Genomic DNA, 26,235 nt, shown 5'->3' with positions numbered 1-26,235 from the left:
GCGATTATATATCAGTTTCCGTCACTTCTCTACCCAGATTTGCTTTTGGCGATGTTTGATAGGTGATTCAGGGGTAACCACGTGGATATTGCCGCCGGACTTATTGGGTGTTTTGAATGAAAATGGGTTAAATGGGTTAAAATGATTATCTCCACCCAATTACAGAGATGAGTAACAACGTGATTCACCCTCGTCACACTCTTTCTCTGGAATTTCTGTTGGGGCAATTCTGTTATATATACAAACATATATATACCAATACATATCCTCCCTTGTATCTATTACAACCTATACATACATCCCTTCAACTTGAAACTGAAAAGAGTGAGTCAGATAGTACAGATTTCTTCATGTTGTAAATTGCAATGGATCGTGCATATCCTTTGATTGTCATGACACGACATTCCTGCCAATGAATGGGAGATTGGGAATGGGATGTATGCAGTGGATTAGATGATTGACATCATCAGCACGTTTCTGTCAACTCTATTCACTTTATTCTCTATTCATGCTTCACAACGCTGACTTTGATTTTCAACTCCCTTTCTTCTCCTACACTCTCTCTTTGTTCCATCTCTCATCTGACAACCAACGTTCCTCATCATGCCATTCGCACTCGGACATCATCCACCTTCACGACCTCTCACTCCCTCTCCTCCCAAATCTCAATCGGTTCATCTACCTTACAACCCCAATTACCTTGAACATAGATCATCCATCGGAGGTCCACCCAATTTCAACATGTCTACAAGCGCTTTCATCAGCAACGCCCCTACCACCCAGCTTGCCTGGCAAGCCTCTCTCAACACCAACTTCAATGACATGACTCCGGATCAAAAGTTCTTCAGAAAGGTGGGTGCGGGTGTTTCCCTTCTTTTTAACTCGGAGCTGACAGTATTTCAGAGCTCCATCATCGCTACCATCGGTCCCAAAACCAACAACGTAGACACCCTCGTCAAGCTCGCTGATGCTGGTATGAACATTGGTATGTTGTTTCACTCTTGAACCCTTTGTTCCGTCATGCTGATGGATGCCCATAGTCCGAATGAACTTCTCCCACGGTTCATACGAGTACCACCAATCGGTCATTGACAACGCTAGAGCCGCTGCTGCCAAGAGCCCCAATGGTCGACCTTTGGCTATCGCTCTTGACACCAAAGGTCCAGAGATCAGGACTGGTTTGATGAAGGATGACACTGATGTGAGTGAGAACGGGAATGAGGCGAGCTGACCATATGGCAGGTCCCCATTGACGCCGGTCACGAGTTCTGGGTTACCACCGACAAGTCGTTCGCCGAATCCGGTACTGCTGAGCAAATATATATGGACTACGTGAGTCGTTGAGGTCTGGTGCCTAGCTCAATGCTGATGACATCTCATAGACCAACCTTCCCAAAGTCACTGCGCCTGGAAAACTCATATACGTTGATGATGGTGAGTTTACAGATCCCCTAAGCACCACTGACCTCCATCGCAGGTATCCTCTCCCTCCAAGTCGTCTCCATCGACGGTGAGAAGATCCGAGTCAAATCACTCAACTCCGGTACCCTCTCATCCCGAAAAGGTGTCAACCTCCCCAAGACCGCCGTCGACTTGCCCGCTCTTTCCGAGAAGGACAAAGCCGATTTGGCTTTCGGTGTCAAGAACGGTGTTGACATGATCTTCGCCTCGTTCATCAGATCTGGTAACGATGTCAAGGAAATTAGAAAGGTCCTCGGTACTGACGGTGCCAACATCAAGATCATCGTCAAGATCGAGAACGAACAAGGTGTCACCAACTTTGACGAGATTTTGAAGGAGACCGACGGTGTCATGGTTGCTAGAGGTGATTTGGGTATTGAGATCCCTGCGTCTCAGGTATTTATCGCCCAGAAGATGATGATCGCCAAGTGTAACGTTGCTGGTAAACCCGTCATCTGTGCCACTCAGATGCTCGAGGTGAGTCAAGGATCGGATAGAGTACGTGGGGATACTCGCTGACAGAGTTTGCTCTTACAGTCTATGACCGTAAGTCGTCCCGTCGAGATTTAGTATCACTACTAACCCTGTTCCAGTACAACCCTCGACCCACCCGAGCTGAAGTTTCCGACGTCGCCAACGCTGTCATGGACGGTGCCGACTGTGTCATGCTTTCAGGTGAAACCGCCAAGGGTAAATACCCCATCGAAGCGGGTAAGTGGGATAATCGGCCAGACTGCGAAATATAGCTGATATATTACGTGTTATAGTCAAGATGATGGCCGAGACCGCCTACCTCGCCGAGCGGGCTATCGCCTACCCTCACTTATTCGACCAACTCCGAAGTCTCACCCCTCGACCCACCGAGACTGCCGAAACTCTGGCCTTGTCGGCCGTAGCCGCTGCTATGGAGCAAGATGCCGGGGCTATCATCGTCTTGTCTACCAGTGGTGTATCTGCTAGACTCCTTTCCAAGTACAGACCTGAATGCCCTATCATCTGTGGTGGGTACTACTGGTCCATAACTGCGAGCGGAGTATACTGATAATCACCTAGTTACCCGAAACCAACAAACCGCTCGACAACTCCACTTGTCCCGAGGTGTCTACCCAGTATGGTACCCTGAGCCTCGAGGTATCCCCGGTGACAAATGGCAAATCGACGTTGACAACCGAATCAGGTGAGTGTGATGATGACTGCACGTTATGCCATGCTAACGGTTGTTTCATCAGGTACGGTCTCCGAGTCGCTCTCTCACTCTCCATCGTCAAGCCTGAAGCTACTGTCATGGCCGTGCAAGGATGGAAAGGTGGTCTCGGTCACGTAAGTGGATCTTGAGGTATCAGAATGTCTATGTTGCTGACAACTTCGTGCCATATCTTAGACCAACACCCTCCGAATCCTCAGCGTTCCCGCCGATCCCGCCGACCTCGACCTCCACTCTATCGAACGAGACGATTAGGAAGGTGGCATCGTTTTGTAAGGAGCTCGTAGGAAGGACAATCCTGATTCTTTGATACTTGAGATCTATCTGAAACAACAAAAGCAGTCACTCTGCTGGTCACTCCAAAACATTTTCTCATTTCCATCTTGACAAAATAATAGATATTTCTGTGTGATGAATGAACGTGAAATGTACACGGAACCAACGGTTATTCTGATTCGATCCTTGAAGCATCAATTCAGAAGTGACCGAACGTGTCATTACTGTCGCCTTTGCATCATCGACGTCCAATGTATGCTGTAGGAGACGAGCAACTCGATCAACGTAAATTTGGTGAGAGCCGTTTTCGAATGACAGTTGCCACTATTTATAGTACATCTCGGCTTTCCATTTAAGCGAGATTATGACATCTACGTTTTCCCGGTTGACGACGAAGTCATAGTCATAACGAGATAATCTCGTCCTTTGTAAACTCATTCACTTTCAGTATCAACACACATCACCAGAATGACCAGACTCCGCATAGCCATCGCTCAGACAGCTCCCATCGTCGCTCCAGAGGGACCAGCGAAGCTGGAGAAACCTCACTCGACATCTCCGTTTTCCACTGTTGATCAGAACCTCATCGATGTTATACGTTATGTGGAACGAGCCGTTGCTCAGAAAGCGGAAGTGGTGATATTTCCAGAATACTTCTTACAGGGTATAGTCAACCAGAGTCGACAGGTGAGTGAAGCTTGTGCATAGGACAAAGCTGATATCTTAGTATCTCACCTTCCCATCGAAACACCTTTTAACGTTCCTGCAAAACCTCGCCAAAACACAAAAAATCGCTCTATGTGGAAGTATCGTCCACGGTACGAGAGAGGAGGGAGCTGCACCTGTCCCCGAGTCGTCGCCCTTCGCGCATATTCCCCTTCATACGACGTCTAAACCACCTGCCACCAGCCCCGCTCAATTAGAATGGGGGAGATATCTCGAAGCGCACCCTCTGTCGACGGAGGAGAGCGCTCAGCCTACGCTGTACAATACGGCGTTCTTTATTGATGATAGGGGAGAAGTGATTGGGGAATATACGAAGAAGAATCTCTGGCATCCTGAGAGGTGAGCAAGGTCCACGTCATATGATGTTATGTTCCGGTTTTAAGGGCAAGATGTCAACGGAGAACAAGTCCAGGTTGGCTGATGCTATACAATTTCTCATAGAGACTACATCACTCCAGGAGAGGAAGAACATAAAGTGTTTGATACCAAATGGGGCAAAGCGGGAATGATGATCTGCTGGGACATGTCGCACCCCGCTCATGCACAGGAGCTCGCCAATCAAGGAGCAGATATCATATTCGCCCCCACGTTCTGGTACGCAACGGATAGTGAACCGTGGGTGTTCCGGGGCACTTTGAGCTTTACAGATGACTGATAATATCTGATATCAGCACCATCCACAAATACGAACATGATCCGCAGTACGAACACAACATGGTGCAATCGCTCTGCTTCGCGCGATGCGTAGAAACGGAGACGGTGTGGATTATGTGTAATGCCGGGGGAGACCCTCTGGAAGGATTCATGGGTGGGAGTGGGGTTTGGATACCCCTTCGAGGGAAGGTTGCGAGTTGTGGAGTTGGAGCGAAATTGGAGGTTGTGGATGTCGATCTGGGCGTTCTCAAGGTGAGTTGGATTTTACCAATGTGATATTCAGTATTTGTCGCTGATGGTGTGTCTCAGGACTCGAGAGAGCTGTACAAGGTCAGAGAAGATGCGGCGAAGAGACTCTGTACATGAATGGGCCAGTCAGTCAGTCAGATAGTGAAATGAATCTCCCAGGCATGACGGGACTTGCTGTCATCTATCAATTCCGACTAACATGCCCAATGCATTCGATTTCACGTGCTTGAGGTCGATGAATCACCGATAAAGATAAGAAATTCCGCGTACACGCACATACTTGACCCCCTCTAAGGGAGTCTTGAATCTTGAGGATCTGCTATGAAGTAAGAGGCAGAAATCAACTCTCAAAGATCACGCGATACGTCGATAAACCGGTACAAACTTTCATCGCTAACTTACTACTTCGCCGAGGATTGTATGATGGTTCGATATAAGCAACATGTATGATGAATTGCATAGAAATATATAATATATAAAACAAAGAAAAGAAGATGGATCAGATTATTACGGCACTTTGAGCCAATTGTAGAAGCTGAGTCTATTCGATTACCCCCCTGCCCAACGCTGAATGTGTTTTTCTACTTAGTCATAAGATCAAGTAGTCGGCTTCTCCTCTGCTTCGCATAGCCTTTCTGACTCTCCCAACGATGTGATCTTCGGTAGTTTTACACTCTCCACCATACATTGGGATGCGTACAGCGAGCGCTCTTCGTCTGTCATTTGTTGAAGATGTTGTCGGATCATTTGGAAGCACTCGAGGACCGCTTTGACGTTGCTGCGGAGGAGAGGGGACGGTGGGATATATTGGTAGTGAGAAAAGGAATCTAACTCACTCGCCTAACTCGTACTCGCTCGGAACAGAAGCAGATTCGACCACCTCCCCCTCATCCTTCTCTCCTGATTTCCCTTCTTCATTGTCCCTCTCTCCCTTATGCTCCTTCTTCTTGTCTTTCTATCTCTTGTGCTTTTTAGCCTCATCCTTATCTCTCTTGTGCTTCTTGCCTTTATCCTTCTTAGAATTCTCCTTGGGATCTTCACTTTGCCCACCTTCCATAACGACATCTCCACCATCACCAACTTGCTTTCAACTCCTCCGCCGCTCTCATCTTCTCGGCATCCTTCATACCAGTAACCTCCTGGACTTGATGCCCAGCATCGATCCCACCTTGTTGAGCCAATCCACCTGACCCACTCGCACCTTGACCAGCAATAACGTCAGCTCCACCATCATCTACCGACTCTCCCTTCGGTTTCTTGCAGTCGTCGGGAGCAGGGCTGAATGCCTCTGCCCTAGAATGTGGTGATGAAGGTCGACTATGTTCTCTATCTCCTTCGGCAGCTTATCCTTGTAAAGTGGAAGCAGTAGCTTGAGTACCTTGAAAAGCGAGAGGTCGTCCATCTTCATCCACCATGATGTCGTTCTCGTCCATCTTGTTAGAATCGTCAAGGGACGGAAGAGGGGCTCGGGCTTCAGATGAGTCTTGAGAGAATAACGATTCAGCTTTGGCGATGACCTCATCCATGAGGGCTCGGAGATCGTTGAGCGAGGCGGCGAAAGACTTTCTGTCGATCTTGCCTGTGGTCGATACTTCACATATCAGCGAAGATACGGTCAACATCAATGCTCACCTTTAGCTTCCTCCTTGTTTTCCCCCATCTTGCGTTGGATTAAATGGATATAGGAGGGTTTGCTGGACTGCTGTATATGGAGTTGATGAAAAGAATATGTTATGTATATGATTTGTTCCTACCAACAAGACCAAGAAGACGGGAGGACCTTCGGTGATTGGGGTCTGCGGCTCTTGGTCGGCACTTGGTCGGCATTCGTAACTTAGACGTTTGGATTGTCTGTCGGCACTTGCAACACTCAGGTGAGGGAGATACCATGATGTATACATCAAACGAGTAGAGGTGGTCAATTGCCCATATGCAGGTCAGTATGTGATAGAGCTATATGTTCATATCTAACCGGATACTTGGACTTTCTTGTCAATCACTCTATACTCAAGGCGATGTCATATATACATGCATTTGATTGAAGAAAGGTCATAGTCGACCTACCACTCAGACCCAAGAGTGATACGCAAGGGGTGAGATATATTTTGTGGATTTACCTGAGCAGCACGGACAGCACGTGTTAGCAGGTCTGATCACTTGGGGGAAATAGGAGGATGGATTGATAGATTTACAGAAGAAGTAAGAATCGAACTGATAGCTGACCATTGTCTACGGCAGCAATCGATAGTTAACGCTGCCGTCACTTTCCCTTAGTAGTAGGCTTATGCCTCATGATGGATACAATACCACCACCGATGCGATCAGGTCGACCTGCATCCATCCATGCGTTATCTGGTGAGTTTAGCCTTTGTTTTCATTGGATTTGGGGGTAAAAACGAGGACCAAACTGAGTCCGTCTGGCGGTGGGGGTAGGGTGGTAGGTGGGTAAAGGTGGAGGTGGGATGGGTGGTGGGGCATGGCGGTGGTGATCAAGGAAAAGAAGGATGGGGTAGGTCAGTTGGCTGTGAAGGACAGTGTTTGGTTGGTGAGTGGATAGGTGCGTTGCTCGACGTATGTCAAGTATGTTATCTCCAACGCATCGATGCGTGATCTGAGTGAGAGATCGATATGGCATTGGTATCATCCGATGGCTCAACCAGTATCACCCACCCGATAGTTTGGCTGTTATCGCCCGGTGAAGTGGTCAGCATGGTCAGCAAGCTGGGATTGACTCCGAAGTTGTCATTACTTCAGTTTTATTCATCAATATTCACATTATCCCCGGTCGTTAGGTTGTTAGCCTCTCTCCGTGCTTGTTGATCATATCTGCCGATAAGTTTGAAAGCAACATACAATTGAAAATAACGCATGAGCATCGGTGGTTCTCATCTTATCTCGCGGTTATATCAATAAGTTAGCATCCGAGTAGAAAGCAAAAAGCTTGCGGTGACATCACTGGATAAGATTTGAGTCCGCATTTAGCGGGTGGGGTCAGCACGGGTGGGTCGCATGATCGGCAGATAATTGGAGCACATGGTGCCTGTTTTTACGAAAAGTTTGGGTCTTTCCCCTTCGCTTGCCTTGAGGTCTATTTTGAGATCCAAACCCACACTTCTCAGCCCAGCGTCGTATGTTCCCAAGAACTAACGAATTAGCGAAGAGGTTGATAAGAGAAAGATCCATTTCTTCTGCACGCCGTCAGCTTTTTGATTGGACAGAAGCCTGCGTTATCAACATGACGTTTTCAAACCACCGGGTGGAGATGGGAAAGAATCTAATGTAGAGCATGTGGAGCGTATGTGCGTCTCTTATCATGGTAACATGACAGTTGACATGGGTTGGCAAATGATATAAGCACATGTAGTTAGATTGTAGAGTCGCCCCGACATCAATACATCTCTTTGCTTCTTGTTTCGCAAACATTGCAAAAGTCCACATCGCACACCACTCTTCCACCTGTTATATCCACCTAAATCCCATTCGATCTAGCTGTTAGTCACTCCTATACCTACGGCAAATCAATCACCTGGCATCACGTATAGGTGAAACAACGCTGCACCAATTGAATCGTTACGAATCTCGCTTAAAAAGTGTGACCACGCGACCCACCTTCATCTAAAGAGGGAAAAATCCCATTAATTTCGTTTCGGTCCATATCGGGTTTTCCCCAATACAGAGCTTTCGAAATTTTGACACTGTCCATATAGTTTATTTATCTATCTTATAAGCATCTTTTGTGGTGTTGGAGACTTGCTTCGCGTTGACATCTAAATCTATCATCTGTTCAATACATCCCGGAGGAAATTTGACTCTTGTGGCGGCTCTAAAAATATCACCACCATGTCCGGTAAAGACTCTGCAGAGATCGCGGATCCTTCGACCGCCTATGAACTGTCTCAAGTACCGAAGAAAGTAGAATCGCACCCAGAAGCTTTCGTGACCGATATCAACGGGGATAGGGGTGAGAAGGCTGGATACAATGGCGAGAATCAAAAGGTTGATGGTCCGGGTGGGTGTTATGGTGCTTGCGAATGTCGCCTGAGCTGACGTGTTATGAACCTGCAGCCGCGAACCTGCAAGATGGGAACATGCACCGTACCCTCAAACAACGTCATATGGCGATGATTGCTCTTGGAGGTGCCATCGGTACTGGTGAGTACACAGGGACCATGATGTTCCGTTTGAATCAACTGATCCCTTGGTGCATCAGGTCTCTTCGTCGGTTCCGGTGCGGCTCTTTCTACTGGTGGGCCCGTTGGTTTGTGGTTAGGATATATCTTCATGTCGTCTATCGTGTGAGTGATGTACAACCACCTTCGATTCGCCGCTGACCCCGAGCAGATACTCGATGATGGTGGCACTTGGAGAGATGGCTTCGCTGTTCCCTGTAGCTGGTGCTTTCACTCATTGTAAGTGTACTTATTACCGCCGATAGATTTACGATCTAACATTACACTCCAGACGCCGCCCGTTTCGTTGACCCCGCGCTCGGTTTCGCTACCGGTATCAACTATTGGTATTCCTACGCCATCACCATCCCCGTTGAGATCGTCGCCGCTGCTATCGTCATCTCTTACTGGGACGCCGACACCAACGCTGCGGTCTATATCACCGTCTGTCTCGTTTTAATTTGGGCCGTGAACATGTTTGGCGCTCGAGTATACGGAGAGACCGAATTCTGGTTCTCAGCCGTCAAAGTCGTCACTATCGTCGGTCTCATCCTCCTCGGTATCATCTTGATGTGTGGAGGTGGACCCAACCACGATGCGATAGGTTTTAGATACTGGCGCAATCCTGGTCCATTCGCTCAGATAACCATCGACGGAGGAGATGGAGTGATCGAAGGTGCATGGGGACAATTCTTAGCTTTCTGGAACGTCTTCATCCAAGCTGCCTTCTCCTTCCTCGGTACTGAAATCATCGCCACGACGCTCGGAGAAGCTGAGAACCCAAGAAAGACCGTCCCCAAAGCGATCAAACGGGTTTTCTTCCGTCTGGTGTTCTTCTATATCATGGGAATTTTCGTCATCTCGGTTTTAGTCCCATACGATGAGCCCAACCTTCTCAACGGGTCTGGTAACGCTGCCGCCTCACCTTTCGTCATCGCCATCAAGAACGCAGGTATCAAAGCTTTACCCTCCATCGTCAACGCTGTTATTTTGATTGCCGCTTGGTCAGCTGGTAACTCGGATATGTACGCTGCCTCTCGTACTTTCTACGCATTGGCTTTGGAACGACAAATGCCTAGGATTTTCAGGAAATGTACCAAGCAAGGTTTACCCATTTGGAGTGTGGTCATCACCGGTCTGTTCGGATTCTTGGCTTACTTGAACCAAGGGGGGGATAGTGCTGTAACAGCTTTCAACTGGTTGTACAATATTTCCGCTGTTACTGGTGTCATCACCTGGTGGTGAGTCGAGTTTTTCTATCTTTTCGTAGATTTTGCTGAAGTACGTTGCCACAGGGGTATCCTCCTCTCCTACCTCCGATTCTACTACGGTCTCAAGAAGCAAGGATTATCACGTGAAGGTTTCCCTTACCTCGCGCCTCTTCAACCCTGGTTGTCTTGGTACGGTTTCATCTTCCTCACCCTGGTTATGCTCGTGAGTGATTCGGCAGCATCATCAATCACGATGATCTTCCATACTGATCCACGCTTGTTCTTAGTTCAACGGTTTCCCCGTCTTCCTCAAAGGCAACTGGGACACTTCGTCATTCTTCGTCGCTTATGTCTGTGAGTGTGCTTTCGGTTGCATCGCGTGCGGAGCAGTCGCTAACATTTATCCCAACTCCTAGCCCTTCTCCTCTTCGCCATCTGCTGGATCGGCTGGAAGGTCGTCAAGAAGACAAAGGTCGTTCCTCTAGACGAAATCGACTTCCACACCGGTCGAAGAGAATTGGACGAGCTCGAAGCTCTCGATAGGGAAAGGTTCAAGGCGGAATCCAAGTACCAAAAGATCATGAGTGTATTGTTCTAGGCGAGCGAATCTGTATTATACCCTGCTTAACCATCTTTGCATATATCTGTCCACATAATCTCACGCACATGCAACACATCTTGACGTGATACAAAGATATCACACGACAGTAGTCTCAATCATAACCATAAGAATCGTTTAAAAGCATAATCCATCTTGTCCAAAATCGACGTCGCCGACTCTGCTTCCGCCAGACTGCGCATGTTCGTCAGCGATGTCAGCCTTGCTTTTACTCACCTGACGATATCCTTTTCCTCTATCAACTCGTCATCTTTGCATGCTTCTGCGATCTGCTTCACAGCATTGTTGACTAGCTCTTGACACGTCCCTTCTTCGCTGGTGTGACCGGGGATAGCTTTGAAAGCGTAAAATTCTGTCACGTCCGGATCGATCAACGCATGCTGGATGGAGGGTTTCGGTGTCCCAGGTGTACTATCTTGAGGACTCGACGGGAGTTTGTTCCTCAACGAGTATGTGCTGTAACGTGTAGACTCGTTGGTGGGAGAGAAGTGGACAGCGAGGCCGTAGTTCTGAAAGTTAGCGATGTCGTCTTTATGTTCAAACTCACCTCCTTGGGATCTCGACTAGCTTCTTGGAGCGTAGACAATATGTACGCGCCTGATGGCTATTTGTTAGCGTAGAATCGAAAGTCATCGCATCACCGATTGACTCACCCTTCTGAATCGAAGTGATCGATTTTAGGGGTATTCGCGTAAACTCCATCACCTTCTCAAGGGAATAGTTGAACGAGACGACATAGATTGCCTCGCGAGTCTACATGTCAGCCAGATCCCTCGCGTCATCGCTCACCAGAAGCAGCACCTTCTCCTCCAACCCAGGGCTGATCTTTACACTCCGCGCATCGGGAGATAGGAGTGTCCATCCACCAATCCTCTCCTCTCCGTCGTTCAGAACACGGGCGGAGCACGTTTCGACTGGTCTTCAGCTCGAGCATTACTCAATTTGAACTCACTCGCAACCGTTCGGATCCTGGAAAGCTTCAGAACGCTTGCAGCGTCTGTACTATTCAAAGTTTGTAGGAATTCACTAAACACAGATAGGTTTCTATGCCCAAGCAAAAATGAGATGACCGCTTGAGCGAAAAAGTCGGACACTGCTCCGTAAAACATTCGACTGATCGAGCTCACACCGTCGTGCAGCTTGATGGTTAGCGTTGCTCAGGTTGAGTGGACTCACCATTCCGCTAAAGTCCCGCTTTCCTGTCCGTACAAAGTCACCCTTCAACGCGGAGGTGTGGGCGTAGCACAAGCTGATCGTATCCCCGTTATTTGCCCATACTGTCCGTCAGCTCAGTTTGGACCAATCTTTGACTCACTATCGTTAAAAATGTTCTCCACAACCGAACCTTCCACCTTCAGTCCCAGCTGAGTGAGCATATTCGTCAACACTCTTCTGGCTAGAGCCGACTGAACTACGTTGGTACGGTCCAAACAATCGATGCAGCTGATCATCAGCTCAGATCATACCACTGGCAAACCTACTTCGTCCTGAAAGCTCCCTCCTGCTCCCTGATCGCTTCACCTTGAAGGGTCCATAGATACCCCATAGTACTGAGATCGACGGTATCTACCAACTCTGATATATTTTCCCATTTCATACCATGGCATTTAGCATGGAAGTCGAAAGGGACGTATCTGTTTATCAGCGAGGTACCAGGCGTCTGCACTCACTTGAGATCTTTCCGCTCAAGCGATTCTACCAGATCCCGATATCCGTTCGTCACGACACCTTCTTTCCCTTCTTGCTCTGAGAGATTGATGATGGTCTGATCAATCAGCTCGAGTCAAGACGGAAAAACTCACGATCGGTCCATATCGCGATGTCAAGTCGTTGAAATGCAGGTTTGCCACTGCATAGGTCTGATCTACTGGCTCGTTTAAAACCGGCGGTGGCTTCATGGAGTACGGCGATTGTGACCATCTCAGAGGGATCGAGCCCCTTACTTGGACAAAGCTAAACAAAGAGGACTTCCCCTCGACCTGCCTGTCAGCACTTGAAAATGATCAACCCCACCTACCTTGGCGCGTACGATCATCTCCGTCTCGACCATATTCGCTACATGCCCTTCATCATCGATCCCTCGTCGCTGGTACCTCAAACCCGCCCTATCCCTGCTCCTCCTCGATATCACGACGAGATCTAGCGGTACCACTCCAAGTGATGTGGTAGGGTCCAGAGGGTTCGGTGGGATCGGTATGGTAAAGGACGAAGATTGTACCCATCCCTGCATCATCGGAATGACATAGGCATGCAAGCCTAGATCGATAAAATCTCTCATAAGATATTCATTCCAAAAGAACCTTCGGTCTGCTCTACGCCAGAGGGGCACTTGTATGTCTGGCTCGACGAAGTCATCCTCAAACAGATTATGTCGGGGTAAGGTATTGGAAGGCGAGGGGGGGAATAACAATCCCTCTTTGGGTATCAGGTGGGTCAGGGCGGTCTGAGATGCGTTGCGTTGTGCGAGTGTCTTGCGCTTGTGCTGTAACGAGTGGGTGAGGTCGAAGTCGTAAGAGAAGAAGAAGCCGTTGCTAAACTCTCGGATGATCTGTCGCACGATCTTGGCTTCGAGTTCTTCTCGCTGTGGGGGGTCGTCAGGTAAGGGTTCATTGGTCTTTGGATCATTGGGTTGCTTCTTCCGTAATTTTGGCATGAACTTTGTCCATTCTCGTGTTTTGGACGGTAATGGAGTCTCATCCGCTTCTGGAGCCTCGTCACCTGAAGAATCATCTGACGACTGCTCCTTCGCTGTGTTGGCTGCACTTCGCAGAGGAAGCGTTATACTCCAACGTAATTTTGCCTTTGGTTGACGGGATATCTGAATGTCCAGTAACTTTTTGTGAGCTCTGACAGCGGTTTCATGGTTTAACGGTACTGCATGAATATCCTCGAGAGTGAACACCTCGTGCGAGCTCGATGCTTCATTCCGCGATTCGTCCTGCACGTCGTGACCGGGGAATAAGGGAGATGGTGGACGGGGCAAGAAAACGAGGAGGTATGATGCTGTAGACGTCAGCTATGTATATTGATGAGATGTACTCACTGTCCCATAGCCGTACCATGCCTAGTATCCCTCCTAGTATCACTTCCCCCGGTTCACAGTCGATCGTCTCCACTTTGCCCTTGACTCCCCATCGTACCAAAACCCCCTCTCCGCTTTCGGGCGCAAGCGTAACACCATCATCCGTGATGGCCAGCTTGATCTGACGGTGCATGCGGGGTGGTAAAGGCGGTACTGTGAATCTGGGAGGTAATGTGGTCATGGTGTAGCTATTCTCGAGGATGGTAGAGTGACTACTATACAAACAGAACAAAGATCAAAGGAGTGATGGATAAATGTTTTAAGATGGGGACCACCTCCACTCGTATGACGTCGTGACGTATAAACAAAGAAAACTATGTCAATTCCCCACTGTATACCTTCTCTCTTCTCAACCTCCTACTCGACCATGGCGCCTATATCACCTAAGAAGTTGAAAAGGGTATATGAGATACTCGCAGAGAGGGAATACGCCAGGATACATGCAGGTCAGGCCTCGCATACATCGCCGGAACATGCTTTCTACTCGGTCCGCAACTCCCTCAAGCACAGAACCGACAACCGATATTCCAACATTCTAGCTTATGATCGCACCGCGGTGTCAGTGGAGGGGAAATACCTCAATGCGAATGTTGTCACCGATGGGAAGGGTGGTACATGGATAGCAGCTCAGGTAGGCAATACAACTTTGAGACTCGAGCTCATCCAACTCGCCAGGCTCCTCCACCCCGCGCATTCGACACCTTTTTCCGAGCCTTGTATTCTGGCTCTGCAATAGGTAAACGGTCGGATGATGTCCTCTTAGTACAGCTGACAGGATGGGAGGAGAGAGGAATGCTCAAAGCAAACCCTTACATGTGAGTGGATATATGCTTTAGATTCTCGCTGACAGTCAGGGATCACGTAATGGATCATTTACCACTGAAAATCATCCAGCAACAACGACAGGACGACATATCCTGCGATGTCACTCGCCTGCGGCTAGGCCAGGACAGCCCAGTTACTGTCCATCATTACCATTTCGACGCCTGGCCTGATCACGGCGTACCTCAAGGTGAAGGGGTGGAAGCGCTAAGTAAGCTGATAGACGAGATACAACAGAGGAAGGATAGTCTAGGCTGTGAAGTATGGGTTCATTGGTGAGTCATACTCGCTGTAACGCTTGCGCTGATGTTGCAGCTCCGCGGGAGTGGGGAGGACAGGAACTTTCATCGCTCTATCATCGTTGAGGCGACCGGGGCAAGTTACTCGATCATCTCCTCTGGGTCCCTTACCCCCCGAACTCGATCAAGACGTCGTCGCGCAGACTGTCGATACGATCAGAGAATGCAGGGGGATGTTGGTGCAGACGATTGAGCAGTTGGAGTTGATCTATGAGATGTATGTATAGATGATATATATAAATATATATAGTTACTTTCCCACGGTGTGGTATGTTTACGATATTACCCGAACTTTGATTCGTTGCAAACCGGAATTGTTGAAATCTTGAAATGTTGAAATCGAGATTTGTTCACTTTATCTGTGTGATCTTGCTATTCCAATCACACCACCCTCCCTCCAATCCTCCACAATGGCTTCGGCTGGGCTACCAAGAGGGCTCTGGGGCGCTGTGCGATCGCAGCTCACCCCGATCACCTTCAAATCGTCAATCCCTTCCATCGCTTCTCCCTCCACTCTACGTGCCTTCTCCTCGACATCGGCTCGATCCATTCGAACAGTCACCCCGAGACCTCAAGCTTTCAAGCTGCCATTCTTCACTCCATCTGCCAGATCCACCTTCTTCTACCCTTCACACGCTTTCATCTTCCCCAGATCGATCACGACAGCTCCATCCTTGCCCGAGATACCCCGCTCCTTGCCAATCTGGCTTTATGGCTGTTCCGCTTTAGTCTTTGGTATCGTTGTGATCGGCGGTGTCACACGTCTGACGGAATCCGGTCTTAGCATTGTGGAATGGCAACCGTTCAAGGGCGTGATACCTCCGATCACAGCTGCGGAATGGGACGCTGAGTGGGAGAAATACCGGGTTTCACCAGAGGGTCTTATGTGAGTGAACCCCTCCATCGAACAAAGCTGATATCTTCAGGATGAACTCGAAGATGGACATTCACGAGTTTAAGAAGATTTTCTACATGGAATGGGCTCATCGTATTGCAGGACGAGCTCTTGGTTTGATGTGAGTTATTCGCGCGGCAGAAAACATCGCTGATCCTCAGATTCGTGATTCCCGCTGCGTACTATGTCGCTCGGTACAAGCTCCCCAAGCCTATACCAGCTAAATTGGCACTCATCGGTCTCGGTATCGGATTTCAAGGTTTCTTGGGCTGGTGGATGGTTAAATCGGGTTTGGATCAAGAGATCGTCGAGACCAACTCCGTCCCCCGTGTTTCTCAATACCGACTTGCTACTCATCTCACCGCCGCGTTTTTGCTCTACCTCGGTATGCTTTCCACTGCGATCGGTATACAACGTGACGTCAAACTGTTCAAGAACCCTGGCATCGTGTCCCAATTATCCTTGCCATCTGTGAAGAAGTTCCGTGGTATGGTCCACGGAGCAGGTATGATGGTTTTCCTTACCGCGATCGCTGGTGCGTTCGTGGCCGGTTTGGATGCTGGTTTGGTCTACAACGAGTGGCCATTAATGGGTGGACGGATCGTCCCTCCTACCGACGAGCTCCTCGATGAGCATTATACTCGAGGTGGTACCAAGTCGATCTTGAGGAATTTCCTTGAAAACCCTGTCACCGCTCAATTCAACCATCGGATGTTGGTGAGTGGGTCCGTCTATCAGATGCGGTGAGATCGACTGACTCTTCTGCCTAGGCTTATACCACGTTTGGTCTCGTCGTTGCACTTCCATTTGTCGCTCGAAAAGTGCCGTTCGCCTCCACCCGTCGTCTTGCGAACTTGACCGCTGCCGCAGCGGTGACACAAGTGACGCTGGGTATAACGACATTGCTTTACCTCGTACCCATATCACTCGCCAGTATGCACCAAGCAGGTAGCGTGGTCCTTCTCACTTGCATCATGGCTCTTGGTGGGTCTTTGCGGAAGCCAAGTAGGATGCTCAAGCATCTGCGTAGATAGAATTGCGACTTCTTGTAACCATTTGTATAATACCCATTGCATGCATTCCCCACTTTTCATGGTACTTGCTTGGTGTCTTGCAGTATGAATGAGGCCTCTTTGACATATACAAATAAAATCAGGTGGTTCGGCACGTTGGACCCGAGATGTGGATAGGATATTTTGTAATCGCCCTTGCGTCTGGGATTACCGTTGTGGAACCAAATCGTAATGAGCATTACAAATTGCGAAGATGCGCTCACTCCGAGAAAACTAACCAATTGCTCGCTCGCTTCAACTAACGTTTTTACATCATCCACCACCCCTTCACTTTATTCTTGATCACCTCACCAGCATCACTTCACCCCCCGTCACCTGTAAGATAGTCCACCCCAACCATGGGCAGATCCAAACCCCGCACCAACAAACGACCACCGCCCAAACCTCGCCTCCCATCGAGTTTACCAGCATTGCCATATCCTAACCCCGATTCATCTGATTCCACCTTTTCCACCGCTCTATCCAACTGGTCCGCTAATGCTCTCGGTCGTCTCGACAACATACCCAAACTCACACAGTCTCAGCTCACAGCGCTCACTGGTGCAGCTGCTGGTATCGGCGAGGCGAATTTCCTTGCGAACCCCTCGAATATCCCTCCACAATCCTACAACCCTAATTTACCAATCGACCTTCCTGCCAGTCTTGCCGCGTTATTCGAGGCGAAGCTCACATTGGACAGGGAGAAGGCAAAGCTGCTGAGGATGCAGCAGGAGCTGAAAGGTCAGAAGGAAGAACAGGAGCGGCCAAAGGGGAAAGCAGTAGCTGTGGTGGAGGAGGAGTGCACCTGCGGAAGGTGAGTTGGATCTTCGTGGACGCCGCTAACATGATCGCAGGAGCCACTCATACCCCCCCTCTGAGCACTCCGAATGCGAGTACGAGTGCGAGGAGGATTGCGATTGCGACTGTCATTCGTATATCGACGAATATGATCATGATCATGACCACGACCATGATCATCACCACGACCATGACCACCATCACCACGACCACGGACACACATGCGATCATGGGTACGACGAAGAGGATGATGATCCGCCGAAGAGACCACTGGCAGAAGATCCGGAGAGATTGGTGGGCTCTATCCCTTTTCTATGCAGCACGAAACTAACCATATGTACTAGGACGAAACAGTACGCGAGCTGTTCAATTGGATAAAAGCGGTGGTATGGACAATAGAGCAGGCTGCGATTGTATCAGGACGGCGGAATTGGAGTCAACCGAAATGATATACAATATCTCGTGTTGCGCAGATACCAAGGGCTCGTACCCTCGATCATCTCAATACCTAATGGCAGAATTACTACCATACCTGAAACTACTCACCGAACTGAGTACGTCGGTGCACCACTAACAAGCTGGGCGTATGCTGTACTAGGACTGGTACTACTACGCTGAACTGATACTGGTACTACTACTAACACTAATAGTCCTCCGCTCTTTTATCTTCTCTTACCCATCACATCTCCCGTGACCCACCATCACCTTCCCTGTCCACCCTCACCATCACCCATCCCCGAGTGTCATGGGGGATCTACCTTTTTCCCGATTTCCCAACCACCGGATAACCAGGACTCATGAGGATTTTCACGACCGTATCATGTACCTCGCAAGTACCGATGGACACACAAGATCAATACATGATGCATAGGTGGATAAGGTTGGACGGATGAAAGGTAGCGACGACGACCGACGAGATGGCTGCGCGGACTAGATGACGTGGTTCCGTTAGTGTGGAGTGAGAGAGGGGATGGGCGGATGAACAAGAACGAAGGGGAGAGAGGGAAGGAGGGAGAGGAGAGAGGGAAGGAGGGAGAAGAGAGAGTGCGCGAGGAAGAAGGAGAGAGTGGGTGGGCAAGGGGTAGGGAGAGAGGGAGAGAGGGGAGAAGGGGAGAAGGGGAGAAGGGGAGAAGGGGAGAAGGGAGGGAGGGAAAGGACGAGAGAGTGTGGGTCAGTCTGAAAACGACCGATGTCAAGTTGATATCATGATATTGGAATAGGGTAGAAATTTGGATTACCAGCCGCATGCTGCTAATCTATCTTCATTACATTTCTAGTCGATTTCACCAGCTCTGATCAAGTAAATAAGACGTTACTCCCGCTCTAAGCACAACTTCCCCAGCCCCTCCATCAGATCGACCACCTTGCTATCCCTGGCAGTCTTCACATCTTCCTGTACAACGGACCCATCAGCCAGATACTCCTCAGAACCTTACTCTACAATCAACATATTGATTCTGGCGCCTTCGATACTGCTACCATCAGTCTCGATTCGGTTCTCCTTTCAGATATTTACCACCAAGTCACCTGAAACGACCTCAATGATGCCAAGGTCAACAATGTTGCGCTTCCGCTTCACTGGCACTTTGCGTTGATTCCCAATCCTCAACCCAATCAGCCCAATCTACCAGCATTGCACCGCCGCTCAGAGGAACGCTCTCTAGCAGCAGTGTGAGGTTCACTCGGTATCGTCTCAGCTCATACAGCTCTAGCTGCCGCCATCGGCATGGCTGCAGGTGGTAATCAGCTCTTCGCCTTGAAATCCAATCTTACAATCACCTCAATCAGCTTTCCTCAAATGGTCAAACCAAATCACATCTCCTTGACCAGCCGGTCACTCCCACTCTCCACCTCACCACTACTCAGCGGACCTTGGCCATCCACGAGTCATTTCGGGGTATCAACCCCTGGGTCCTCGCACCCGCGAACATGTTGGATCAAGCTGTCATCGCCGATGACAACGCCGATGTTCAATCGTTGCTTGGTCAGCCTATCAACAACATCGTATACGCCTTGGCTATTCCCGCTAGTGTGGACAGAATCGACAATATTCCGGAGCTTGACTCGGTCAACAACGGCAGAGTCTCCGGTGGCTTCAGGCTCAGAGTGGAGAGCAAGATCGACGAGAGAGCAGACGCTAGGAGAAGAAATGGCCTTCGCCAGATCGTTCAAGCACCTGCACCTCCTCATCCCTTCCAGCCCGTCCCCACTTGGATATTATGGGTCAGAGCGACGAAGGCCAATGGCAACTACCAAAAGATCTTGGCATCAAGTCCTGTCCATGGTCGAAACCCCTCCTCCGCCCATCGCTCCTGATCCCAGCAATGTAGGGACTATCCATATCATCGCTGAGAAGAACAAGGACTGGAGATTGATGTCGACGCAGAGGATGGCTTTTCGGTCACTCACCTTTATCAATAACCCTATCCACTTCGCCAACGGTGATGTTATCAGCGCGGTCAACCTTGACACTATCACTCGCCTGCCCAATGAAATAGACACTGTTGCTCAAGCGCTTGGCAATGGCGTCTGGTTTCAAGGGATCAAGCCGGCTCGGCCTTTATGTGAGACGATCACAGGAGACGAGATGGACGGGAGGGATCTTGGAGTGGACGAGTTGCACGATTTCGCAGGGGTCACTGTCCAACAAGAGACAGATTGGAATCAATTTGATCCCAACAACCTAGCCACGCCCCGATCACACACAGAAGAGCGATTTGTGTACTCCAAAAAATCAAATTTTCATGCAGATTGCCATAACTACATGCCAAGAGTTACGAATCCTGGAGCGACTTTCCCGATCCCTCAAATCCTTGATGGAATATTAAGCCATATGAATCAGCAAGGTCTGGGCCAATGCTACTATATCTGTGGAGCTTCCGAGGGTGATCTGCACCAACACAGCACCCACAATAACTCGATCAAGCGACAGAAGACCTTTCTACATGGTCTTCTCCCTCTTGCGGCTCAAAAGATCGAGCTGAATCAGGTGTCAGTCTTCCGGGATGGTTCTTCGGTGATCGACCAGCTCAATGCGGACCTTGACAACTCACTGGTCGCAGCAGTCTCGATCCATCGACTAGCTCGGAACGCTAGATCATGGAATCAGCCTCAAGAGATCTCTCAAAAGAAGAACCTCCACGTCATATGCTTCCTCTTCCCCCCCGAGCACTTTCGAACAATCTCGAATCAGCCTAACCCCATCATCGACAGTATCCACATCGCGACTCTTCTTACCCATCGCTTCGTAGAAGAAGTCACTACCGATCCTATGGCCCTACTCTGGTTAGGGGTACCGCCACTACTCCGACTGTCATGAACATAGTCGAGGAGCGTATCGTCGACGCAAGCGGGTACATCCTCGGAGCTGAAGCCTCTGGTTATCACGGTGACATGTAGATCGACTTTCCACCCGCGCTTCATTTGCAGAACCCCCAACACCGTGTCGTCAACCCTAATCACACCGCAAGCCTGTATGGGTCGATCAAGATATGATCCGGTAACCCCAAACGAAACATTCAGATCAGCAACTTGTCCTCCCCGAACGGACAAGGATGCACCCATGTGGGGGCCTTGTTCGCCGGATCGCCTGTGTGATTTGGCGGCCTGCGGGAGCAAGTACAAGTGGATCTCTAATGGAAATTCATGCACAAGCTATCGTCCGTGTGTGTGCGATAACAGTCCTTGAGAAAGAAGAGGCGGGGCTTTGATGTGATTGGAAATGGTGCAGAGATAAGGACGGGTATGTACTTGTACAGGGACACACATTCTTTCATTCTTTTTGTGGGTTCTGTATATATATCGATCGACACTATTCTACTTCTGTTATAATATTCTACAAGTCAGGTTCGTGTATTGAAGATGTATTGAAATTTCTTCCATGTGTAACTCCACAGCGAATCCATCTGAACCACACTTTCATTCATAAGTTTCTGCACCACTCGCACCGCTCAACGGTGTATTCTCTGCCGTTGCCGAAATATGTTATTGTCAGCTACTCGGTCCGCTTTGGGGCTGGAACGAAACTTACCAGCGTGACCACCACCTCAATCGAGTACTCCTCTTCTGCTACTTCTGCCTCATTCCCAGCTGACACCTGAGTAGGACTCGTCCCGTCCTTGGATCCGCCACTTTCCCCACCTTCAGCCTTAGACCCTTCCTCTTCCTCTTCCTCATCAGTTTTCTCCGCTTGAACCTGCTCAAATCCCCCTCCTTCCCCCATCTCCTGCCCAATGCCTCCATCACCATCACCTTCCTCCTTCCCTGCCAATCCAATTGGTGTCGTACCCTGAGTAAGGTCAGATTTGACACCGGAAGGACCAGCCTTTCCGAATTGTCTTGCGATGTACTCATCCATGAAATCCAAGCTGGGGTCTTCCCCTCTGAACATTGCCTCCCAGTAAGCCTTTTATTTCAATTCAAAATCATTGAGCTTAGGTACTTGGGGGGACGAGGGAGGAGAGATGTGGTTAGATCGAGGGGACTGAGCTGAAGAAGACCCTCTTTCCTCTCCACTAAACGGCGCAACAGATCGACCCTTGCCCTTCCCTCCTAACGTAGCATTATTCTCATCACCTCTGACTTGCACCTCATCCCTTCCTTCCCCCATCCCAGACTTCTCATCTACCTTATCGCCTTGACTTGACGTCGGATCGGATGAGGCGGTCGAAGCGGCAATAGACTTGGCTCTTCGAGTCCATGGGTTCGCAATAGGAAGGAAAGCTTATAATCCGCCTTGGTCCTTTTAGGGCGAGGAGGTTGATCGTGCTCGTTGCTGTTGGCCAAGAATATAGGAGCTCTGTTGCCTGAGGAAGAGGAAGCAAGGTTTCGATTGCGTGAGGACCTTTGTGGCTGTGGACGAAGAGGCATCTTTCTTTTCTTTTCTTCTTTCACTCGCATAGCTTGGGTTTTCCTCGAGCGAATTCAGCCAATGCAGGGTTACTTGTTGAGATGAAGTCCTTGGTTTCGTTTGGGCTCTGATCCATACGTGAGAGATGGAGAGAAGAAGAAAAGGAAGAAGAGAAATGAACGAGTAGGTCAAGTAGCATATTATCACACAGGTGGTGGTGTGTTACGTAAGCTAGTCGGGAGGAGGAAGTGAAGGGATGAAGGGGGGAGTCGATATATCACTGCAACCATGTTTTCACACTCAACTTCCGACTTTGACTACGACTACGACGACGATCACTTGTGTCAATATCACGAGTAACATTACTATAGATCACCTCGACCCCATCACCCAGCTAAACCCAGCTCAACTCACCTGATACACACCTTACACACAGGTTGTTGCTTCTACAACTTGTCTTCGATAGCACAGCTTTCACTGTTTGATCCGCTCAAAACGTTTTATTTCCATAAAAGAGCTTGTGTCTCCCCATTGTTCCCACGATCATATATTACTATCATACCACATACATCATACCACGTACTCTTACACTTTCTCACCTGGATGATCCGATGTCGTCTCATACTATAAAGTATATATAGACCCACTATCCTACCATACTTGCAACGCCCACTTCACGACCTAATTTAACGAAATCGACACGATGGGCCCTTCATCCTTCCCCCCTCACCTCCTTTCACACCTCTCCTCCGCGCAGACTGGGACAGACTCGGCGACTGATGCGCTGGAAGAGTGGATCTTGCACCGACGGTCCAAAGGAGATACTCTGTTTGACGTGTCGGTAGGACTGGCGGAATTAGAGGATAAGGTGAGAACACCCCACTACGGAGAAGCGTATCTAGCTGAGCAACTCCGCAGACCCCTCCCCACTTGACCACCGCATTCGACCGAGCTCGATATGTCACCAATGTCCCTCAACCCACCGATCTCACCCCGCCCATGGGTCCATTCCCACTAGCTAGATCCGCCTCTCCTTCCACCATCTTACATCATCTCCTGTCGCAACCACCCCCGTCTATTGAACATTCCCGTGAAGTCATCCTAGAGTACGTATTAGCACGAGAGATGAAGCTTAGGGATAAGAAACCCGGTAAAGGTGGGAAGGGCACTTTAGGACGAGACGGGTTTGAGGAAATTGGGAAGCGTTTAGGGGAGATCGAAGCTGGCCTTCGAGGGGAAACCACCAACGGGATGAGCCCGAAACAACACACCTCGACAATGTCATCTTCGTCTCGAGACGCATACCCTACGCCAACCACGGAACGCGACGTTACTCTCGACGAGAACCAGCAGATCGGTCTGACACTGGTGCTCTCGCTGAGAATGTCATTGTCTTACTTCACTCTGCAAGAACTCGCCAACCAGCTTTTGCTTCTGGCTCTGGCGGACGCGGAAAGAACGTTGATGCAGCATATCAGGAGAAGAGTCGCGGGCGAGGGACGATGGGGCGTTGGTAAGGAGTTGGAGTATGTGGAAGCTTTGGTGAGTGGATCACCTCCTGTAGACAAGCTAATCGACAACGTATAGACCCTTCCCCGACGACCCGCTCTGCGCCCAGCATTCCGCTCTGCCAAAGCTCGAACCCAGTTGCCAGCCAAACCAGTATACCCCATTCAACTCCCTGCCCCATCCAAATCCTCATGCATCAAGTTGATACAATCACTCGTGAAAGAGATTGAAGCGGGAGGACCACTAGCAGCAGCTGGGCTCGTCAATGCTCACATCCCGTCGATCTCCTCTCCTACGGCTGAGAGATCCCACTTCCTGTCGAAAAAGGGCACTGCCAGTCCCACGGCCAACTCTGCATACCTAGGCGGAAGCCCACAAACTCCTGTATCTTCCCTTCCACCACCGCTCCATTCCCCCGCGTTCGTCGCAAATAAAACCAATCAACCAGATATCGACATTCTCGCGAATTACACCATGGAGTTGATCTCAGAATTCATCACCAGGGAGAAGAGAGAGCATATACTGAAGAGCAAATGGGCCAAGTCGGGGCGAGAACAGCTTGGAAAGGAGGTTGGAGAAATCGAATCTTCCTTGTGCATGGCATCGAAAAACAATCCTTCCAGTTCAGCGCCAACACTCATACCAGTGTTCCTACTACTCCGACGAACCTTTGCTCTGCCCCGCTCACCTCTTCCACCTGCTATCACCGAGCCATATCTCGACATCCTACCCGCACCTCCTGATCCAGATGACGTGCCATTCCGCGAACCGACCGTACAGACCACCACCGCATCTTTGTACGTCAACCCACGTTTAGATGATGCTGCGGCAGCGGTTGTTCTGGAGGAGCTCATCGAGTTTGAGAAGGAGAACGTTCAGAGTGCTGGAGGTTCACAAGAGGAAACGGTGGAATGGCTCATGGATTTGATAGACAGTGTTCAGAAGAGAGTGGGTCGTTTTTTCCCGATCTTCGTGCTATGTCACTGACCCCGCTTTAGTTCCCGGATGGCTCCTACCAGGGTGTTTTCACCACCATGAAGGAGCAAATCGCCAGACCAGCGCAAACATCCCCTCCATCCTCTCACTCCATATCGTTCGCCAAACAGCCCTCCATCCACCGTCGAGCCAAGTCGACCGCTGTCACTCCAGGCTCGGAGGTTGGCAGCCCTTCTACACCTCAGAATGTTGGCTCGCGTCAACAGCACTCCCGATCTCTCAGTATGCCCAATCGCCAGAGCACATATGACGAAGAGACTGAAAGTAGCAGCGATTCCGATTCCGATGAACCTCCTTCGCAAGCCCAGATCCAACAACGTCCAGCCGTCCTCACTTCGGTCAAACAGCTGCCCCCTTTGCAAATGCTTAGTCCGATTGAGATGGATGACAAGCGGTCGAGCGCTGGTGGTTCAAGCGGAGGCTGGTGGGATATAGTATCCGCAATGGACAATGATAATCCTGCTCCTTGGCAGGAGAACCGTCCGGTTCCGCAAAGGCAAAGAACCTCCAGCGGTGCAGCTAGTCTAGATTTACCGTTACCCCCTGGCGCAGAGCCCGCCCAGATCCTGGATTTCAGCGCTCCTATGCTCGGCGAGATTGCCAATCTTGATCTAAGCCCGACCCCTGCACCACAGCGATTACCACCTTCTGGTCAACGATCCAAGACTTTAGATGCTACGAGGAATGATTTAGCTTACTCGCCCATCAGGAAAAACGGACCTAGTAGTGCCGGACCAAGCGCATTTAGTGGTGGTTATTTCCCTACAGAAAGGCTACCCCCACCGCCTCCTCTTCGCTTTGACACCCCTTCGACGTCGTCCAACCGTTCAGTCAGTGCGAGTGCGACGTCTCTTCATAATAGTCCGACGGTCCCTTCTCCGGTGGCTGCCTCGGCGCCCTCTCGTTCAAAGCTCGGAGTGATTGGCAGGTCCATGTCACTTATGCATAAGAAAGAGAAGGACAAGGAGAATGAAAAGGCTAGTAGTAGTGGTGGAAAAAAATCAAAAGTTCAGAATGATCCTGGTAAATGGGACAAGAGTATGGTAGCGAGCATCATGGGCGCACCTGCGGACAGGAGGTAGGTTGGATTTGGGTTGTTTTTAGTACATATAGCTAGCTTTTCGTTGTAAATGTTCTTCATGTATATGTTTCAGTAGTAGTTTAGTGATGTGTTTCATCGGATACACCGTCGGTCATGAAAAGCAATGACGTTGACGTTGAAGTTGACGCCGATGACGCCGGACTGACCGAGAGTGACAACCGGTTTGGGTTTGTTGATTATAAAGTCAAAACTCCACTTTCGATTGTCACTCCATCTTGTTCATCTGTCCATTCACCCATCTCTTGATACATCAAGACAGTCT

The 26,235-nt window shown here is 49.5% G+C and overlaps 13 protein-coding genes across 13 annotated transcripts; 9 read left to right on the top strand and 4 right to left on the bottom strand.

Moving 5' to 3' along the window:
* Positions 1-603: 603 nt before the first annotated feature.
* On the top strand, positions 604-2,920 carry I302_102535 (pyruvate kinase; the record flags this gene model as incomplete). The annotated part of the gene is made up of 12 exons (XM_019187903.1): positions 604-852; positions 904-985; positions 1,041-1,201; positions 1,243-1,332; positions 1,383-1,434; positions 1,478-1,938; positions 1,999-2,007; positions 2,055-2,172; positions 2,229-2,462; positions 2,515-2,638; positions 2,691-2,781; positions 2,843-2,920. The coding sequence occupies 12 exons, from the start codon at positions 604-606 to the stop codon at positions 2,918-2,920; spliced, it is 1,749 nt and encodes a 582-aa protein (XP_019050781.1).
* Positions 2,921-3,409: 489 nt separating this feature from the next.
* I302_102534 (uncharacterized protein) lies at positions 3,410-4,687 on the top strand (the record flags this gene model as incomplete). The annotated part of the gene is made up of 5 exons (XM_065869509.1): positions 3,410-3,610; positions 3,669-4,006; positions 4,109-4,282; positions 4,339-4,573; positions 4,631-4,687. 5 exons carry the CDS (start codon positions 3,410-3,412, stop codon positions 4,685-4,687), a joined length of 1,005 nt encoding a protein of 334 aa, XP_065725581.1.
* A 956-nt stretch (positions 4,688-5,643) lies between these two features.
* On the bottom strand, positions 5,644-6,230 carry I302_102533 (uncharacterized protein; the record flags this gene model as incomplete). Its single annotated transcript, XM_019187901.1, has 3 exons — positions 5,644-5,858; positions 5,949-6,149; positions 6,203-6,230. 3 exons carry the CDS (start codon positions 6,228-6,230, stop codon positions 5,644-5,646), a joined length of 444 nt encoding a protein of 147 aa, XP_019050779.1.
* Positions 6,231-8,410: 2,180 nt separating this feature from the next.
* Positions 8,411-10,548, top strand: I302_102532 (uncharacterized protein; the record flags this gene model as incomplete). The annotated part of the gene is made up of 8 exons (XM_019187900.1): positions 8,411-8,579; positions 8,636-8,722; positions 8,781-8,865; positions 8,912-8,979; positions 9,032-9,980; positions 10,035-10,173; positions 10,238-10,304; positions 10,367-10,548. 8 exons carry the CDS (start codon positions 8,411-8,413, stop codon positions 10,546-10,548), a joined length of 1,746 nt encoding a protein of 581 aa, XP_019050778.1.
* Positions 10,549-10,667: 119 nt separating this feature from the next.
* I302_102531 (uncharacterized protein) lies at positions 10,668-11,678 on the bottom strand (the record flags this gene model as incomplete). The annotated part of the gene is made up of 5 exons (XM_065869508.1): positions 10,668-10,743; positions 10,786-10,949; positions 11,117-11,166; positions 11,223-11,322; positions 11,466-11,678. The coding sequence occupies 5 exons, from the start codon at positions 11,676-11,678 to the stop codon at positions 10,668-10,670; spliced, it is 603 nt and encodes a 200-aa protein (XP_065725580.1).
* Positions 11,679-12,046: 368 nt separating this feature from the next.
* I302_102530 (uncharacterized protein) lies at positions 12,047-13,832 on the bottom strand (the record flags this gene model as incomplete). Its single annotated transcript, XM_065869507.1, has 5 exons — positions 12,047-12,119; positions 12,240-12,315; positions 12,372-12,522; positions 12,587-13,585; positions 13,629-13,832. 5 exons carry the CDS (start codon positions 13,830-13,832, stop codon positions 12,047-12,049), a joined length of 1,503 nt encoding a protein of 500 aa, XP_065725579.1.
* A 186-nt stretch (positions 13,833-14,018) lies between these two features.
* Positions 14,019-14,999, top strand: I302_102529 (uncharacterized protein; the record flags this gene model as incomplete). The annotated part of the gene is made up of 3 exons (XM_065869506.1): positions 14,019-14,282; positions 14,327-14,466; positions 14,789-14,999. The coding sequence occupies 3 exons, from the start codon at positions 14,019-14,021 to the stop codon at positions 14,997-14,999; spliced, it is 615 nt and encodes a 204-aa protein (XP_065725578.1).
* A 183-nt stretch (positions 15,000-15,182) lies between these two features.
* On the top strand, positions 15,183-16,701 carry I302_102528 (uncharacterized protein; the record flags this gene model as incomplete). The annotated part of the gene is made up of 3 exons (XM_065869505.1): positions 15,183-15,658; positions 15,829-16,384; positions 16,438-16,701. The coding sequence occupies 3 exons, from the start codon at positions 15,183-15,185 to the stop codon at positions 16,699-16,701; spliced, it is 1,296 nt and encodes a 431-aa protein (XP_065725577.1).
* Positions 16,702-17,078: 377 nt separating this feature from the next.
* On the top strand, positions 17,079-17,966 carry I302_102527 (uncharacterized protein; the record flags this gene model as incomplete). The annotated part of the gene is made up of 3 exons (XM_065869504.1): positions 17,079-17,533; positions 17,577-17,811; positions 17,862-17,966. The coding sequence occupies 3 exons, from the start codon at positions 17,079-17,081 to the stop codon at positions 17,964-17,966; spliced, it is 795 nt and encodes a 264-aa protein (XP_065725576.1).
* A 1,480-nt stretch (positions 17,967-19,446) lies between these two features.
* I302_102526 (uncharacterized protein) lies at positions 19,447-19,833 on the top strand (the record flags this gene model as incomplete). Its single annotated transcript, XM_065869503.1, has 1 exon — positions 19,447-19,833. The coding sequence occupies one exon, from the start codon at positions 19,447-19,449 to the stop codon at positions 19,831-19,833; it is 387 nt and encodes a 128-aa protein (XP_065725575.1).
* Positions 19,834-20,104: 271 nt separating this feature from the next.
* On the top strand, positions 20,105-20,836 carry I302_102525 (uncharacterized protein; the record flags this gene model as incomplete). Its single annotated transcript, XM_019187895.1, has 1 exon — positions 20,105-20,836. One exon carries the CDS (start codon positions 20,105-20,107, stop codon positions 20,834-20,836), a length of 732 nt encoding a protein of 243 aa, XP_019050773.1.
* Positions 20,837-21,511: 675 nt separating this feature from the next.
* On the bottom strand, positions 21,512-21,907 carry I302_102524 (uncharacterized protein; the record flags this gene model as incomplete). The annotated part of the gene is made up of 1 exon (XM_019187894.1): positions 21,512-21,907. The coding sequence occupies one exon, from the start codon at positions 21,905-21,907 to the stop codon at positions 21,512-21,514; it is 396 nt and encodes a 131-aa protein (XP_019050772.1).
* Positions 21,908-23,069: 1,162 nt separating this feature from the next.
* On the top strand, positions 23,070-25,953 carry I302_102523 (uncharacterized protein; the record flags this gene model as incomplete). The annotated part of the gene is made up of 4 exons (XM_019187893.1): positions 23,070-23,234; positions 23,285-23,908; positions 23,954-24,823; positions 24,874-25,953. 4 exons carry the CDS (start codon positions 23,070-23,072, stop codon positions 25,951-25,953), a joined length of 2,739 nt encoding a protein of 912 aa, XP_019050771.1.
* Positions 25,954-26,235: the final 282 nt, after the last annotated feature.

This window comes from Kwoniella bestiolae, chromosome 1 (assembly GCF_000512585.2).
Source record: "Kwoniella bestiolae CBS 10118 chromosome 1, complete sequence".
Lineage (NCBI taxonomy): Eukaryota > Fungi > Basidiomycota > Tremellomycetes > Tremellales > Cryptococcaceae > Kwoniella > Kwoniella bestiolae.
Note: the sequence above shows the minus strand (reverse complement) of the source record. Positions and strands in the feature narration are given on the sequence as shown.